We start from the raw sequence: 17542 nt of genomic DNA, 5'->3' as shown, positions 1-17542 counted from the left end.
TTAAACGATATGATTATAAGCATAGACAAAAATGCAAACTTATTAATACGCTGATGATAGTACACTTTTATTTAGTCATAAAGATCCTGTTTTTACATCCAAAAAGCTAGATCGTATTTAAGAATGTTGTTTTGAATGGCTAGTGGATAACAAGTTGTCACTACATCTCGGCAAAACAGAGTATATTATGTTTGGGCCAATACGAAAAGTAAGCGAACTGAAAGTGTCTCCAGTAAATTGTAATGACCATACGATAGAAAATGTTAAAAAGGTTAAGTATTTGGGCCTTCAGATTGATGATACTCTTTCTGGTGATAATATTGTAAATAGCATCGTTTCTAAAGTAAATGCAAAACTTAAATTTTTATACAGACACAAAACTTTTAAAACTAGATTTTTATTCAGACAAACTGAGAAAAGTGAGGACATATATATGTATTATTGATTTAAGAATATGACTGTGATATAAAAACAATTGGAATCTGTGATACATACTATTTGAATTGAAATATTTCCATATTTGCAATAATATTTGTTTACCTAAGCCTCATGTTTGGTGATGTTATACACTTTTTGTTAACATTGGTTTAGTTGTAGGGTTGAGACGAAACGCTAAGTAATTCACATGTTTTCTCTAAATCAAACACCAAAGTATATGTGTGTAAGTTAGATCACATAACAACTTGATCATTTTTTTCGTACTTTGTATGCACCCGATTGGAAATAAGCTCTCAGCTTTATGGGTTATCCATAGGTCAAATTTAGCATTTCAATTGATAACTTATTTGTATAACTGTACTAAAGATATAGTTTTAATTTATTTAAATATTCATATGTTTGATCATTATAGCTTTCAGAATGACATTGATGTAACTATGTTTTATGTATTGAGATATTGTTTTATGCGTTTGACCTATAATGTAAAAAAATGAATAAATAAATACGTGCAATGATTTGAATTACATATCTTACACTATTAACACACAGTTTTCAAAGTTTATTTAAGACACGTTACTGATCATAACAATAGAGTGAACAGCTAACGTTTTGATAAAGTTCAACCATTCATCGTCCTATTCCTCTAAAAACACATATTTAAGGAAAGAAAATAACATCTATAAGGGTAATTTACGGTTAATGCTAACAATCATATATCCGATTTTGGCAATCAAAATAATATTCCACCATTCAAACATTATAATGTCATGTTAAGAAAAAAAGCACTACTGACAAGTGTTCAGTTATTTAGAACAATATAAATAAGTATATATAGTATATATAGTATACACGTTTACAAAAAGCATGCACAGGCTGGGAATGTCGAAGACGCTATGGCGTCGACAGTGTCCACGCCAGAAGACTTGAACACAGCATACGTTAGTACACAGATAACGCTTGATATCGTTCTTTGATAACGCCTCCATAGTAACTAGAGTTGGCCTGACGTCCCCGCGACGTCTACGCAGCGATGGCCGCGGCGAACCGTTTATCATTGGTGACCTCGTTCACGCACGAGATGGGGACCAGGGGGTGGTCGGTCTTCATCAGGTAGTTCTAGACATAAATATACCCACGTTTTAATTAAAGATAAAAATCCATTTATTTGGCGGTGCTATTAAAATGGCACAACATTACCATGGATATAACATACCTCGGAAAGGACATCTCAAAACATGCATACAATATTCCATGTGATAAGACACATATCGAATACAACGTTATTCTCTACATAGCATTAAAAAATAAAGAAAACTGATATATTTCCAAATGAATAAAAAAAACAAGGAAGTCTGACACAAAACTGATCGACATTTTGCAGTTGTGACGTTATGTTGAGCAACTCACGTGTGCGTAGGTCATGGCGTTACGTCTCTCGTTGATGGACGTCTTTTTACCGATCCAGACAAACAGCTCGGTCTTTGTATCCAAAATGAACACATCCTGTAAACACAAAATACATAGCATTATCACTCAGGGGCAGATCCAGGATTTCTGGTTGGGGGGGGGGCGAGATATTGAAAGATTTGCTGGAGCCCTGCTAGGGGCTCCAGGAGGCGAAGCCCCCCGTAAGCTCCACGATTTTGCGATTTTGAAGGCTTTGACAAGTTTAAATAGGTGATTTAGATCCAGTAAAGTGTGAAACATCAAATGAATTGACTTTACTTTGGCGATTTTAGGGGTGGGCGGCGTACGCCGCATCCGCCCCCCCCCCTGGATCCGCATATGAACACTTGTAACTTGTCGGTAGCAAGTTGCAACGATTGAACCACTCTGGATCAGCAGACGATTTATTCCACACACATATATAAATATAAATATATATATATATATATATATATATATATATATATATATATATATATATATATATATATATATATATATATATATATATATATATATATATATATATATATATATATATATATATATATATAGTACTGATCCTCTAACTTAACTAAAAAAAAAAGGAAAAATGACCGTAGAAAATTCCTCATTTTTTCTAAAACCAGGAATTCACGAATTTTCGTTTCCACCAAAAAGTCATTAAAACACGAAATATGTCGACAGATATAAAAACGAATGTACAGTTATTAAGACATATTTATATCAGCATTTGGAATGTATGCGAGATCTTGTGGGTACACATCACATCCACGTAGTGCTTTTCTTTTTTTTTAATTTAGTGAAGTAAGAAAAAATTCATTCTTTAACCTCTCATTTTGCTTGCACTTTTGAATAATAACTGCCTACCTTTATACCCTAGCCGCGCTCTGGGAAAACGGGGCTTAATGCATTTGCGTAAAGTGTCGTCTTAGATCAGCCTGTGCAGTCCGCACAATTTAATCGGCGACGAAACTTTCCGCCTCATCTGGATAATCGCCAGGAAGAGACTTTTTAAACGTAAAATACCATAAAAGCGGACAATGTCGTCCCTTTGTAGCCTGTGCGGACTTCGCAGACGAATCTGGGAGCAGACGTTACGCACGTGCATTAAACCCCGTTTCCAAGAGCGCGGATCATATAATGTTTAAGTTAATACTAGTTTATTCAACCGACTATCGCGTTTCCTTGGTAACGTACGTTGCTATCAAGTGCAGAGCGGCTTATCTCCGAACCTCTCTTTTCCGGTTTCATAGACAGCTTACCAGAGACGTCCGACAATCTGCAATCAAAGACGAAAATGCTCGCGTAACGTATTATATCAATTCTTCAGATATAAATTGTTAAAAGCAAACGCCTGTGTTTTGGAACTGATGTTATTTAAAGTTTGTTGTCACAACGACTTGGCAGAGGCTTCGGAAAATCTGCAAGCATATACGATAATGCTCGTTGACACATTATGATAATTTCGATATAAATTGATCACAAGAAACGCCTGTGTTTTAAAACTCGTTTAATTTAAAGTTTATTGTCAAATTGACTTTGCAGTCCATCTACAGTATTAAGCCAGTTTGCCGTCATACTATCAACTAGCCAACACACAGTTATGCCAGTCCGTTTTTTTACAAGTAGTATCACATGTTTAAATAGGTTCTTTAATAGGCGTCAACGAATTATCGCCAGTATAGAAGCAATTCATTTGTGAATAAATAACAGTATCACAGTTTCCCTTATCGCGCGTTTCTTTTTGATCCGGTTATTTTTTATATTGTAGTTGTTGTGGAATCAGTTTGAACCATTATTGTAAGAATCAAGGTGCATGTGTTTGCATAGCAACAGCTCCTACCTCCACAGCTCTTTGACCTTGTCTTTAACTTCCGGTTCGGCGTCATCAGCGTCCGGCTGTTCGTCGAGGAACTTGTAAAACTCGTCCTGTAAATACACGCGTGTAGCAAGGTTACCTAGCAACGACCACGCATGCGCACCGCATACAAAACAGCATATCTTGCGTTTTAAAAGCTAGTTCGATACAAATACAGTGAAATTAGTAAAAACAAAACAGCGAAAATAATATAATTCTCTTAGCTGGAGGTATATGTCACTCACTGAAAAGGCACAGTTCCTTTTTGAACAAAAACATTAATGAACATTTTCAAATTTGATGGAAGTAGATGGGGCAGACACCGTTGCCCTCTCGACACCATTGGACCAAACAGACGAACATTTTCAATACGAAATGTTGATGGAAGTAGATGGGACAGACACTGTTTCCCTCTCGACACGATTGGGCCAAAAAAGACAAGTTGACATACATTTGCCATAGATGGTCAATTAGAAATTTCATTCGTTTAAAATATCATATTCATGATGATTCTTCAGCTTTGAAAATAACTTGTCTGCCTAAACTGGTCGTAGAAAAAAGCCTTCTTTGACGATCACCTACACGTTAACGTCATGCAGTTGTGAAAGTTTGAGCGAATTCCACCTAGTAGTTGAAATCGAGTAGAGTGCACACAACGAAAGGAAATCGTAGTTGTAGTTAAGCTGTGTTAAAACAATTTCGGGAACTACTATATACATGTGTTGAATGTTGGCAAAAAGGCAATCGACAAGTTTTCCTCTTAAACTTGTCGTAGCTGATATACCTTCCTTTACGAGAATCCACACAGTGAAGTAATTCCGTTATTAATCTTAGTTCATCCAGCTTTTAAAGAGGAATTGAGAACACACAACTTCGGGTCGTAAGTTTGTTGTTTTTTTACGTAAGTACAGGCGGGGGAAAAGTGCAATGCTTAAAACCTACACATATACACATTGTATAGTTAAATATGAAATATTGTAAATAAATACCGGTACGTCTATTTCATGTTCGGGGGGGGGGGGGGGGGAGGGATTACCTTGCCATTCACAAAATAAACCATTGGCTACAAATTTGAAAATTGTTCTTAAGCCATTTCCATTTGGCTGCAACGTTTTCGTCATAAATCCTCAAACACATATAAAAAGTGAAGAATGCAAAAGTTTTACAGTAAATTTGACTAAGAACGTTTTGAGCCAGGGGGAGCCCTGGTGTTGCCTTTTCGATCGTGATGACTGTCGTATACATACATCGGGCCTACTGTACTGACCTCAGGTGCGATAGGGTCCTCATCTAGACATTCCACGTGACACTTTCCACCCCTCTCTGTCTGTAGCCCCTTGATGTATTGAAGGGCCTTGATATCAACAAAATGTTATATGAACAGAAGAGTACAGAACAGTCATTTGATTACAACTTGTACATAGTACTTCGTCAGTCTTAAAGCCACATACATACTCAAAATCAACGAATATTTCGTAAAATAAAGTTAACCCATAAAAAATCAGTGTTCCTTATAGCAACAGCAAATTTTTCAACGCTAGATGTGGTATGAAAACATATATTCAACGAGATACAAAAAAAATCTCGTTTTTATTTTGTGTGTGACAATATATTCCATTTGAATTTCCCGCGACGATATCCGCACTTTTACGAGTAAACGCGAGATTGGCTTCGGGCGGCGTCGTGAGCACTACGCATTTGTAATGAGCTTCCCGAAGCCAATCTCGCGTTCGATCGTAAATGTTCGGCTATCGTCGCGGGAAATTCGAATGGAATGTATTGTCACCCAAAAAAAGAAAAAAGCAGCAGAATAGTCTGTCAAATCTTATAATTGTGTTGTTTTTTTTCTTATCGACGAAAATTAACTTCGTATTTGAAAGGTACTTTCTTTGAAGAATAGGAATGTCTATCCACAAAGGATTGCCTGCTGACTTCAACGTTTTAAAATGGAAACGTCAGATGGCGATGAATAAATGTATCGCGTATGCCGCATGAGGATTTAATCTCATAATTGCAGCAAACAAAACAGTTAACTAGACATAAGTAAACATGGTCATTTTAATCCATACATATTGACTAGAACATAAGCGAGAAGAGGTTTGACTTGTACATGCCAGTTAGTAAAAAGTGTGTCAAAAGAAGAGTTAAAGAAGAGTTGTTTATACACTAAAAGAAACAATATTGACGGGTTTTAATGCTGCATCATGCTTGACGTAGGGGTACACTTTTGGGATTTTGTCTTATTCTTTGGTGAAACAAGAATTTGAGTTTGAACAAAGCCAGCTGTGTTCTACTGGAGTGTGTAACCTTTGGAATGCTGATTATATTTGAATCGAGGCATATAGCGATATTTTGTCTTGTTAAACGGGAAAGATCACACATAAGTTTGATATTACTGCGCAAGGCGCGATTCACTTATTTTTTTTATATACATATTCCAAAATTTAATCTCTAACATTTGTATTGTCACCCTAAATATTTTTTTTATATTTATATTGTAGAAAAAGTATATATAGTCGTCTAAGAAAGGCTGACTTTTCTGTGAAAACATTTCTGTAAACCATTCTTCAACTCGTCGAATAAATTCAAGTACACAATAAACCAACTATAGTATTCTCTATAGCCACCTTCATTTTCTCGTCCTTGTTAGCGCCGGTGCCGTTCCATTGGACGAGTTTGAGCCCCAGGTCTAGGATGTAGACGTCCGTATGGTCTATGAGACTCTTGCAGCGCGGTTTTTCCGTAACTACCACCCCCATCCGGTCGCCATGGAAATGAAGCAGTCGGGGCGTGTACTCCTCGGGTTTCACGTGCCGGAAACCGCTGTCCGCGCCGCCTTTCATGGTACTATGGAGAGGCGTAATATAAAACCCTTTATAAAAACAAAACGGGAACCATGGCGGATAATTATGGCAATGCAATGAAACAAGTGTGTTACTAATTTATTTACTTTTATTATAATAATTCTGCAATCCCAAAATAGGTATGCATGTAAGTTTACAATAGTTGACACACAATTTCGGCTAAAACAATATTAAGTTAAGTAACCCTTCAATTAACCCTTCCATCTTTCTACAATCAAAGTTCCTTTAAGATTGGTAAAGGATTTCTTAGCTTAAGTTATCGACCGACAGCCGGTCGATACCCCGCCCATCCGCCATAACACAATATAATAACCAGGATTTTATTCTTTGTTGAAAACAACTTGTAAAGCACATTCACAATTTATATATAGAACAATAAATTATAATTTTTGCCAAATATATAACCGCTTTAATTTGTTTGTGATGTTTTCGGCCATATACTTAATGTTGCACCAAATTATACTCTGAACGAATATTCACGCGGAACATCAACATTTTACATTCCGACTCACGTGATTGCCTAAAAGTAAGCCCCATATCTACACACTCGACTCACGTGATTGCTTGAAGTAGGTCCCCAATTTACACTCTAGACTCACGTTATTGCTTGAAGTAGGTCCCCAATCTACACTCTAAACTCACATGATTGCTTAAAGTAGGCCCCAGATCTATAATCTAGACTCACGTGATTGCTTGAAGAAGGTCCCCAATCTACACTCTAGACTCACGTGATTGCCTTGAAGTAGGTCCCCAATCTACACTCTAAACTCACGTGATTGCTTAAAGTAGGCCCCAGATCTACAATCTAGACTCACGTGATTGCTTGACGAAGGTCCCAAATCTACACTCTAGAATCACGTGATTGCCTTGAATTAGGTCCCCAATCTACATTCTAGACTCACGTGATTGCTTTCAGTAGGTCCCAAATCTACATTCTAGACTCACGCGATTGCTTTCAGTAGGTCCCAAATCTACATTCTAGACTCACGCGATTTCTTTAAGTAGGTCCGAAATCTACACTCTAGAATCACGTGATTGCCTTGAATTAGGTCCCCAATCTACATTCTAGACTCACGCGATTGCTTTAAGTAGGCCCCAAATCTTCACTCTAGAATCACGTGATTGCCTTAAATTAGGTCCCCAATCTACACTCTAGACTCACGCGATTGCTTTAAGTAGGTCACAAATCTACACTCTAGAATCACGTAAATGCCTTGAAGTAGGTCCCCAATCTAAATTCTAGACTCACGTGATTGCCTTGAAATAGGTCCCCAATCTACACTTTAGACTCACGTGATTGGTTTAAGAAGGTCCCAAATCTACACTATAGAATCACGTGATTGCTTGAAGTAGGTCCCCAATCTACACTCTAGACTCACATACTTGCTTGAAGTAGGTCCCCAATCTACACTCTAGACTCACGTGATTGCATAAAGTAGGTCCCCAATCTACACTCTAGACTCACGTGATTGCTTGAAGTAGGTCCCCAATCTACACTCTAGACTCACATGCTTGCTTGAAGTAGGTCCCCAATCTACACTCTAGACTCACGTGATTGCATGAAGTAGGTCCCCAATCTACACTCTAGACTAACATGCTTGCTTGAAGTAGGTCCCCAATCTACACTCTAGACTCACGTGATTGCATGAAGTAGCCCCCCCCAAATGTACACACTGGACTCACGTGGTTGCTTGAAGTAGCTTCCTAATCTACACTCTAGAATCACGTGATTGCTTGAAGTAGCTCTTCAAATCTGCACTATAGAATCACGCGATTGCCTTGAAGTAGCACCTCAATCTACACTCTAGAATCACGTGATTGCTCGAAGTAGCTCCTCAAAACTGCACTCTAGACTCACGCGATTGCCTTGAAGTAGCACCTCAATCTACACTCTAGACTACACTATAGAATCAAGTGATTGCCTTATAGTAGTTCCCCAATCTACACTCTAAACTCACGTGATTGCCTTGAAGAAGCTCACAATCTACACTCTAGACTCACGTGCTTGCTTGAAGTAAGTCCCCAATCTACACTCTAGACTCACGTGATTGTTTGAAGTAGCTCCCCAAATATGCACTCTAGACTCACGCGATCGCCTTGAAGTAGCTCCCCAATATACACTCTAGACTCACGTGATTGCCTTGAAGTAACTCCGGAAGAGCTCGGATTCGTGACCCTGGACCTCGCGGTGCTGTACCGGCACATCGTTTAGGAATGTGTCGAGCTCCACCGTCTTGTAGGCCGCCGTGCCGTACTCGTCCTGAAACATCAAATATACGTTCCAAGTGTCAGTTAAGTAGACAGTATAAAGTACTTCCCAGTGCGTAATATCGGGACTTATCTGGTTTGTTAGATATACACAGGATGTATGCGTGGTTTACATTGGAAAAAAAAACATGCCGAAGGTGATTTATTCTTGTTTTAATTAAACATTTGGCATAATAAATTCGTTCATCCATCCAATGAAGTAATGAACTAAAATGCATGTGCGGCGAATAAATATGGTTTTACGGTACACTATAAACGTCGTGAAACACTGATATCTTATCTGGAAATAGAGACAATAAATACATGATGTTGCTTTTACAAAATGGAAATATGACATGTATCTCCCTTTCCGGTAATGATATTTGGCATATTACACGGAAAAGCGAGCAAATGCTATTGTATTTAAGCAAAAAAAGTATTGCAGCATAATGGTTGATAAAACTCTTGATTTCATATATATTGTTTTCAATATTTCCAAACTTTTTAGAATAAACTTAGATTTTTTTTAAGTAATAGCATTTATTCAATGTTCTGTTCCACTCAGTCCGGTTATTAATTTAATCTGCAGGTTACGTTTTCTGTCAGCGTTGGTTAATTACTTTTTTCTGTTAAATAATAATGTTTATCCAGAATGTTATGGACGTGTAGGCATGAGTTACTGGCTACTTTATTTGAATTTTATTGACAGTTTAATAAACTAACACGTAGCATTACTTGATATTAACATCAAAAAAGATTCTTCACTGAAAAAGATACGTAATGACAGATATGCTGAATGGATAATTGAATATACCGGTAAGTTCTTAAGAGGAAAGATCTCATTAAGCCACGTACAAGAGGCGCAGTTTGCCATTTGACGATTTTTCACACAAGAGGTGACCCTCCTATTCCTTTGTCCCTTTTCAGGCCCTGCGATTTTTAAGCGGGGCTAAAAAGCCCTACAACCTACACTCTATGCGTGTATACACGACAATGACCTATAGCTCAGCCTTAAGTTATTTCTCAAGTGTTATTTTAATCTTGTCAATTTAATTGAACCGCGATGTGGAAAAATCCGGGCGTAATGCAAATACGTAAAGTGTCATCATAGATTTGCCTGTGAAGTCCGTCGTCCGAAGTCAGACTTATAATTGACGTCTAAAAAGAGACTTTCCTTTTTTAAATGAAAAATAAAACAACATAACAGCATTAAGCCCCGTTTTCCCAGAGTGCAGCTCAATACTAAGCAAGCGATACAGATTGCTTCAGGATCGTGAAGAAAGTGGGCAACGGATGCTTTGCCTGGCTATTAAATAAGTAACTATTGACGCGACTTTGTCTGACTTGACAGATTACAAACCGACATTTTGAATCAGTCCTCTTCTAGCGCTAAATCGGTCGTTGTTGGCTAAGGTACTACTCTAAAGTGCCCCGGGTACTCTTAAGTATACTGCAAAGGACAGAAATATACTAAAAAGTACACAGGGGTATTGCTGGGGGCCTTTTAGTTTAAGTTCCGTGCCCGGGGTACATTGTAGTACTTTAGAGTGTCCGGGGTACTTTTACGGGGTATCTAAGCCGACATCGACAGATTGAGTTCTACTAGCCCACCTGTGTGCTGTACTTTCCAATCCAGAAGTGAACGTCATATAGGAGCTGGTTGGAATCCCCGTCCTTGTACGTCTGAAAGGCAAAAACACTACAGTTTCAGTAACAAATAGATATAATTCTGAGAAAACGGTGCTTAATGCATTTGCGCAAATATTGTCCAAGACTAACGTTTAAAAGGAAAATTAACGCTGAAAGTGTGGTCCTACATTATCCTTTGTAGCATGCAAAGGCTTATTGCTCCGACACTTTACGTTAGCAAATGCATTTTTCCGAGAGTAAGACTCACACATTTTCTTTGAGGTCAATACAGCCTAGGGCTTAAATTTTCTTTGAGGTCAATAACGTAACAATATTCGGGCTTAACGTTATAAAAACTGGTCAAAAGCCTTTCCTTGGAAGTAACAGCATTGTGTGTCTCTTATAGTGACACCTACGATATTTTTGAAATGCAAATCATGTCCATTATTAACATTTTAATAAATTTAGCGAATCTGGAAAGAGACAATAACTCGATAACGAAATACTTCTCACGTTGAGAATGATGTACGAATCACCGTCGTAGAATTTACCGTAGTCTTCCTTTGGCCAAGAAGTAATCTTGAAATTCTGGAAAATAAAGCAAGAATATTACAAACCATGTCAGCTTCACACCGGTACTACAAGTTAAATTATTTGTATACCTCAATGTTAAAAAAAATCGCGCCCCGTGAAAACGGGATTACAATGTGCTTAAAGTGTCGTTCTTGATTAGCAAGTGCAGTCCGCACATGCTAATCAGGGACGAAAAATTACGCTTAAACTGACTTTTCGTGAGTAGATGCTTCCTTTAAACGAAAAAATACCATAACAGCGGAAAGTGTTGTCCGCACAGGCTAATCTTAGACGACACTTTACGCACATTGTCCCAGAGTGCGGCGCATTTGTTCGTAACGTTACGTAAACTAAACATCAACGAGCTGTTGCCATTGCGCCGTCAAATCCACTTCCGACTCACCACGATGCGCCAGATCTGCAGCCCGGGTTTCTGACCAGCCGTCTCCCAGGCGGGCTCCGTTGCAGCAGACTCCTCTGCAAGCCAAAACCAGGGCGCATATTCACCAACTTATTCTTAGACTTAAGAATAAAGAATAGATTTCAACCCCAGAATTCGAACTTCAAAGTTTAAATATGACAAGGCTGTGAGAATCAAGCGTATGTCATAAACATAAACTTTTCTAAACAAGGAATAATGCAATTTTAGTTGTTTACTACCATGCTAGAAATAACTTTCAAGTGGATTTAGAGCATAACAGTTTGGATAATATTTGTTAATTTTAGACTCAAGTCAAAGAATCTGTTTGTGAATGCGGGCCCAGACGTCAGATGTACATGAATGGCAGTGAGCTCAAGTCAATGCTAGCGAACATTCATATTTTAAGAATTGACTAATAACAGGTTGTCTAATAAAATGACAGTGCATACACTATTTTCAAACAAGCGAGAAACACTTATGGATATTAAAAATGTGGTTTCGTTGTTGAATAACCATTAATCGAACTAAATATTGATTTAAATATAAAGCTTTTGCATATTGTTTCTTCGAAAATTTGATATGAAAATATGTCAATTCCTAAAAAACGCTGTATGTTAGTATCACGTAAGGTTGTGCACGCTTTGTCACGGATTTAAATCACAATTGCGTCGAAAAAATCCTTTTCTTCAAATTATTCATATTTTATATAAATCGAAATATAATAGTTGTTAAAGTAAAGAAATATAAAAAAATCTACAAAATACACGCATAGTGTGAACCAGCCTCCTGAAGATAAGTTTTCTTTTATCACCATCCCTTTATGTTACGGAAGCGGTCTCGACAATACAAATTGTGTGTTCGTATAATGCGACATAAAACCGGATACACTAATATGTTATCGCTCGAAAATATCATCAACCCTCAATCACTAAAGGTAAATTATTCAGAGTTATAAGAAACTCTCGCATGCAACAAAATACTTTTATCGTGTTACTTTGACAATAGACAGATAATAAAGCATTCAAATTTAACGTCACGCATGCATTATGCGCTTAAAATGCGGAAAATATAGCGAGTATTTTGTTTATAATTCATGGAAAAATGATACATAATTTAATCAGAATACCTGTTCCTAAAATGTATTATCATTTGTGGTTTGTCTAAGGCGCCCTTGAAAACGAGCGTGGATAATCAATATTGGTTTCAGGTCACAATATATTAAATAATTTCCCTATATAATTAAATGTGAAAGCGACAACTTTAAGCGAAAATAAATGCAACATTTTGCGCATAGAGATCCCCATAAACATAACTTTTATGAAAGGTCATTCTAATCTGAATTGATTTAAGAAATAATAAATGTATCTCATGTTCAAACCAAGAAAGAACTTGACACAAATCAAAATCGACTGTATTTGCACGTGAATTTTCCGGCCAATTTTCTAGTGGAATGTAACCTTTTTTCAGTGCAAATTTGTACTGTAGTAGCTAACTTTATCATATGTCTGGGATTTACTAGTAGTTGTGAACTTATATTCTTTCCCTTTCAATATCTCCAAGAGATAAAGCAGAACACAAGTCTTAAGTGTAAAACATGGTTTCGAGTAATATGATGTTGTTTTTTTTAGAGAGTATATGACTCGATTATTTAGTATCATGTAACCTTTAGTTTTAGTTTCACACCTCTTGTTCAATGAGAGCGTATCATATGAATTTAATACTAGAAATGTGTCCGAAAGGAGACCAACTTGATATGTTCTCGGCCAATAAGTTATGTCTTTACAAACCAGATAAATCATCGCGCGTGAACACGTGGACTCAATTGAGTCTTCGATGAAAGTAGTATACCGGGTAATCAAGCTAAATGCTGTTCAATAATGTAAAAAAAAGTATGCAATTCCCAGCAAAAATGATTATTTTATCAAATTGCAGCATTTGACCGACTTACTTACTTTTCACCTGTTTCTCTGTATCGGAGCCAAACAGGGCCAGGTTCGAGTCCTTCCAATCATACTGCTTCTGTTTGCGTAAGGCTGCGGAATATACATGTACATATGTATGCCTCGCCCTGAGAAAACCGGACTTTAAGCATTTGCAATCCGCACAGTATAATCATGGACGGCACTCTCCGCCTTTATTGTATTTTTCGGTTAAGGGAAGTCTCTTCTTAGTGAAAATCCAGTTAAGGCGGAAAGTGCCGTCCCTGATAAGCCTGTGCAGACTGCACAGGATAATCTGTGACGACACTTTATGCACATGCATTGCACCCTTTGTTTCCCCAGAACGCGGCTCAGTATAAATAGGCTTTAGTAAGTAGAAGTGGTCCGATACAGAATTATATAAACTTCATACGAAGTCTCTAATAAATATTTTGAAGTTGTGTTACTGTTAGTGGTTCTGTAAGTGGCTCTGAAATATTGGTGTCTCTTATAAATATTTTGAAGTTGTGTTACTGTAAGTGTTTCTGTAAGTGGTTCTGAAATATTGGTGAAACTACATGTATTTACTTTATCGAGAATTTGCGGGTATGAATGTACTCTGAGTGTATGATTTCTGGTATTGTCGCCAATATGTTAATATAATAAATGTAAATGTTCAAACAGACCGCCGCTACAAAGACACGTATATGTACAATGCGCAAAACAAACCACAATCTTAAACATATTCCGTTGTATTGTTCTATATAACGTGCATATATATTTAAAATAATTTGCTGAATTGATATGATATATTCCTTGTTAGTATATTGTTCGGTAAGTAGGTCAACGAAGTATTTTATTTCCAGACGCAACTTATTAAACGTAAGATATGGGAACCATGCTAAGTGTACCCAAACATTAGTAAAAGGATCAATCATATAACATTAACATATTACAACACTTAACTCAATAGTCGTTGAGTTTAACCCATTTATGCCTAGCGTCTAGAAAAAAGGCCTTGGCAAACAGCGTAGACCCAGATGAGACGCCGCATGATGCGGCGTGTCATCAGGGTCTGCGCTGTTTGCTTAAAAGAATTTTTGTACGAACTATTTTAAATATAGAAATAAGTACACTAGAAATCCCTAATTTTGGAAAGAAAATTGATCCAATTTAAAAGGATGGGAGAGTCCACTAGGCATAAATGGGTTAATTAATATCGTGATGACATTTTTTATCACTTTGTTGGTTAGTCTCAATACGCGCCATGCTAATTCATGAGGTCCTAAATATGATACAACTACGTTTATATATGAAAACGAGATCAGATCATAGTATTTTCTTTACATACTTTCGCAAGTTTAATGATCTCAGCTCAGGTATATAACGATTTAATCAAGAAAATTGCACGTTTTGCAACACTGAATTCATTTCATTTGTTTCGATAAACTGGGTTTGTAATGACGATTCAACCTAATGGTATGCACTTTAGCGAACTAGTTTATGAGCTTATTGAGCAATGTCTCTGTACCGTAAAATCCGGCGACATACAAAAAGCATATAAAAATGTTCATAACTGCCTGATTACATACCCATCGTATAAATGTTATATGCGTCTATTCAAAATAGTAGAAATGATCTTCTTATCTGAAAGAAACAAATAACATAGTATTCAATCAAAATTTCATAATTCAAGAAAGCATGGGGCGATCCAAAGCCCAACGGATGGATGGATGGAAGAATATATAGATGTATGGATGTGGATGGATGTATGAATTGATGGGCGGATGGATGGATTAATGGCAGGCTGGCTAGATGGATTGATGGACAGATGGATTGAGGGACGGATTGATGAACTGATAGTGAACTGGCTTGCTGACTGGCAGGCTGGACGGACGGACGGACGGATGGAATGATGGAGTGAATTATAAAATGGATGAATGAATAAATGGTTGGATGGATTGCATGATGGATTGATGGATGGATGGATGGATGGGTGGATGAATGGATGGAGTGAGCGAGGGAGCTGCGGATGGAGTGCATTGATTAAAAGTGAGAAGCATACTTGGCGCATGCACGTTGTCGGGTATTTAGGTAGACACTTTTGACAAACAAATATATATCGCGCAATAACGCAAATGTTCCTTTAAAACAATTAATGGCACTAATATGTCTAAAATTGTAAAAATAAAATTAAACGAGTAACAATGCGAGTGCATTCGAGACGAGCCGACAATTCTTCTTGTGCGTTTGTGGTAATAAATAAACTAAAGTACAAACACGCATTTTCTTTAACGTGACTGCAAATCATGCTTTCACATTTTATCATTTGTTGATACAACTTTAGTTGAAATTACACTCGACAAAATTAAATAATTAAACAGAATGTGCGCGAATCCTGGTGTAAAACAATACATGTAAATATAGTTAATCATTTAATATGTCAAGTACTGATGACCTTATTCGGATGTAAACATATCCTTGAAATAACAACAAACTTCTGTTATCTAGCTAAAACAACCGCGCTGTATGATTTTCGATAACGACGTTGATTTTAGTGACGTCCATTAAGTGCCTCTTAAATTAATATACTTGTACTTTTAAAACGGTTATCAACAAATAATATATTTACAGATTTACAGGCTACACTCGTTGTTTCTCCATAAAAATAGCCATGCTATCAAAACACTGCATTTTTTTGTTATTGCGTAATTTATATGGTATTTTTTTAACATCACTTTCCCAATGATTATCTACGAACGACAATTCATGCGTACATGACCATTATATTTGGAAGCTTTCCGGTCAGAATTAATGGGATTTTCTAAAAATCAGACAAAGCTCATCAACAGAAAGTCCCAACCAGTAAAAATAAAAATATGTTCTGAAAATTACTTGAGTCGTTAGTAAAAACAAATACTTCTTAAATGCGAGGATTTTGTTTACTCATACATCTGCAGCTGAAGCATAATGGACAATGACCGGTATTTTGATTTAACATAATTTTGGATTAAAACACTTAAGTGCAATAATATTTTTACTCAGGTTAAATGTTTAACACCAGAAAGACAGAATGGGCGCTAGTAGAAGTTAATTTCGTCTCACTACTTTCAAACATAAACACAACGCTCAATTGCAGCTCGTCGCTTCTGCACAATACGAATAAATTCCTACATGCGTTCAAAAAAAAACAACAAACAAACCAAAAAACTATAGTTTTATATGAAGATGCAATAATCGCCATACCTCATACACAATTTTCCCGTTGGTTCAATAGCCCCGTCGTTAGTATACACTTAACGTTTAAACACTAAACGCGTATTTAACTGCTACTAATAGCAAACAATTTTTCGTTTACGCCACTGCGATTTGTGAATAACAATTCAAAATACGGTGTTCCGTACTGGCTTCTCGTTGTCTTGAATTGTCTAACTCTTACAAGGGCGAGAAAGTGATATTACGAGGTCCCGATGCAATGTCACGATAGAAATATCGTAATCTTAAATCATTTTCTCGTGTTACGCATGACGTTTTCGTAATCTCGGTCTAGTTTTTTCCGAAGGTCGAAAATACGACAACACGATGCGAGAAGGTGATATTAGTCTCGCCTCGTACTATCGCTTTTGGCAACTCGCGTTTCCGCATCGCGATCTCGCGTTTACGAATCGCAATCTCGTATTTTCGCATTGTGATCTCGCGTTCTCGCATCATGCATGGCGTTTTCGCATCGTATTTTCGCAATATCGTGTCTTGAATATGCACAATCGACCTTTAAATTACAAGGGCTAGAACTCAAAATCAAGATACGAAGGCACAATACAAAGATGTGACGCCTCGAAGTCTCTACGCGAGATTGCGATAATACGAGCAAAGAAAGAAAAGGTATCGGAATGAATATCGATATCACTATCGCAATGTCGCATCGCGTCTTCGTGATCTGTACTGAGCATAGGTCGAGAACGCGAGATCAACATATGATAATAACTTCGCAATACCTTCTCTGGGTCGCAAATGCGTAGACATGTAATATCATCGCTGTAAGTAACAACCATGTATTGTATATAATTAGAGTTCCCCGAATTAAATCGTCTGCGCATAGGGAACGAGTTTGTCAAGTAAATATCGTGATATCATGTTATTGAAC

General features: G+C 37.1%; 1 protein-coding gene across 1 annotated transcript; it reads right to left on the bottom strand.

The window, feature by feature from the left end:
* Positions 1–982: 982 nt before the first annotated feature.
* LOC127881784 (gelsolin-like protein 1) lies at positions 983–16804 on the bottom strand. Its single transcript, XM_052429928.1, has 13 exons — positions 16645–16804; positions 14991–15045; positions 13432–13512; positions 11462–11535; positions 10999–11073; positions 10468–10539; positions 8742–8869; positions 6373–6592; positions 5013–5099; positions 3731–3816; positions 3085–3166; positions 1846–1941; positions 983–1554 (listed from the first exon to the last, which is right to left on the bottom strand). The coding sequence occupies exons 2-13, from the start codon at positions 14992–14994 to the stop codon at positions 1459–1461; spliced, it is 1101 nt and encodes a 366-aa protein (XP_052285888.1). The 5' UTR covers positions 14995–15045; positions 16645–16804; the 3' UTR covers positions 983–1458.
* Positions 16805–17542: the final 738 nt, after the last annotated feature.

Source organism: Dreissena polymorpha, chromosome 5 (genome assembly GCF_020536995.1).
Source record: "Dreissena polymorpha isolate Duluth1 chromosome 5, UMN_Dpol_1.0, whole genome shotgun sequence".
NCBI classification, from domain to species: Eukaryota; Metazoa; Mollusca; class Bivalvia; order Myida; family Dreissenidae; genus Dreissena; species Dreissena polymorpha.
The sequence above is the reverse complement of the archived record's forward strand: the minus strand, read 5'-3'. Positions and strand labels throughout refer to the sequence as shown.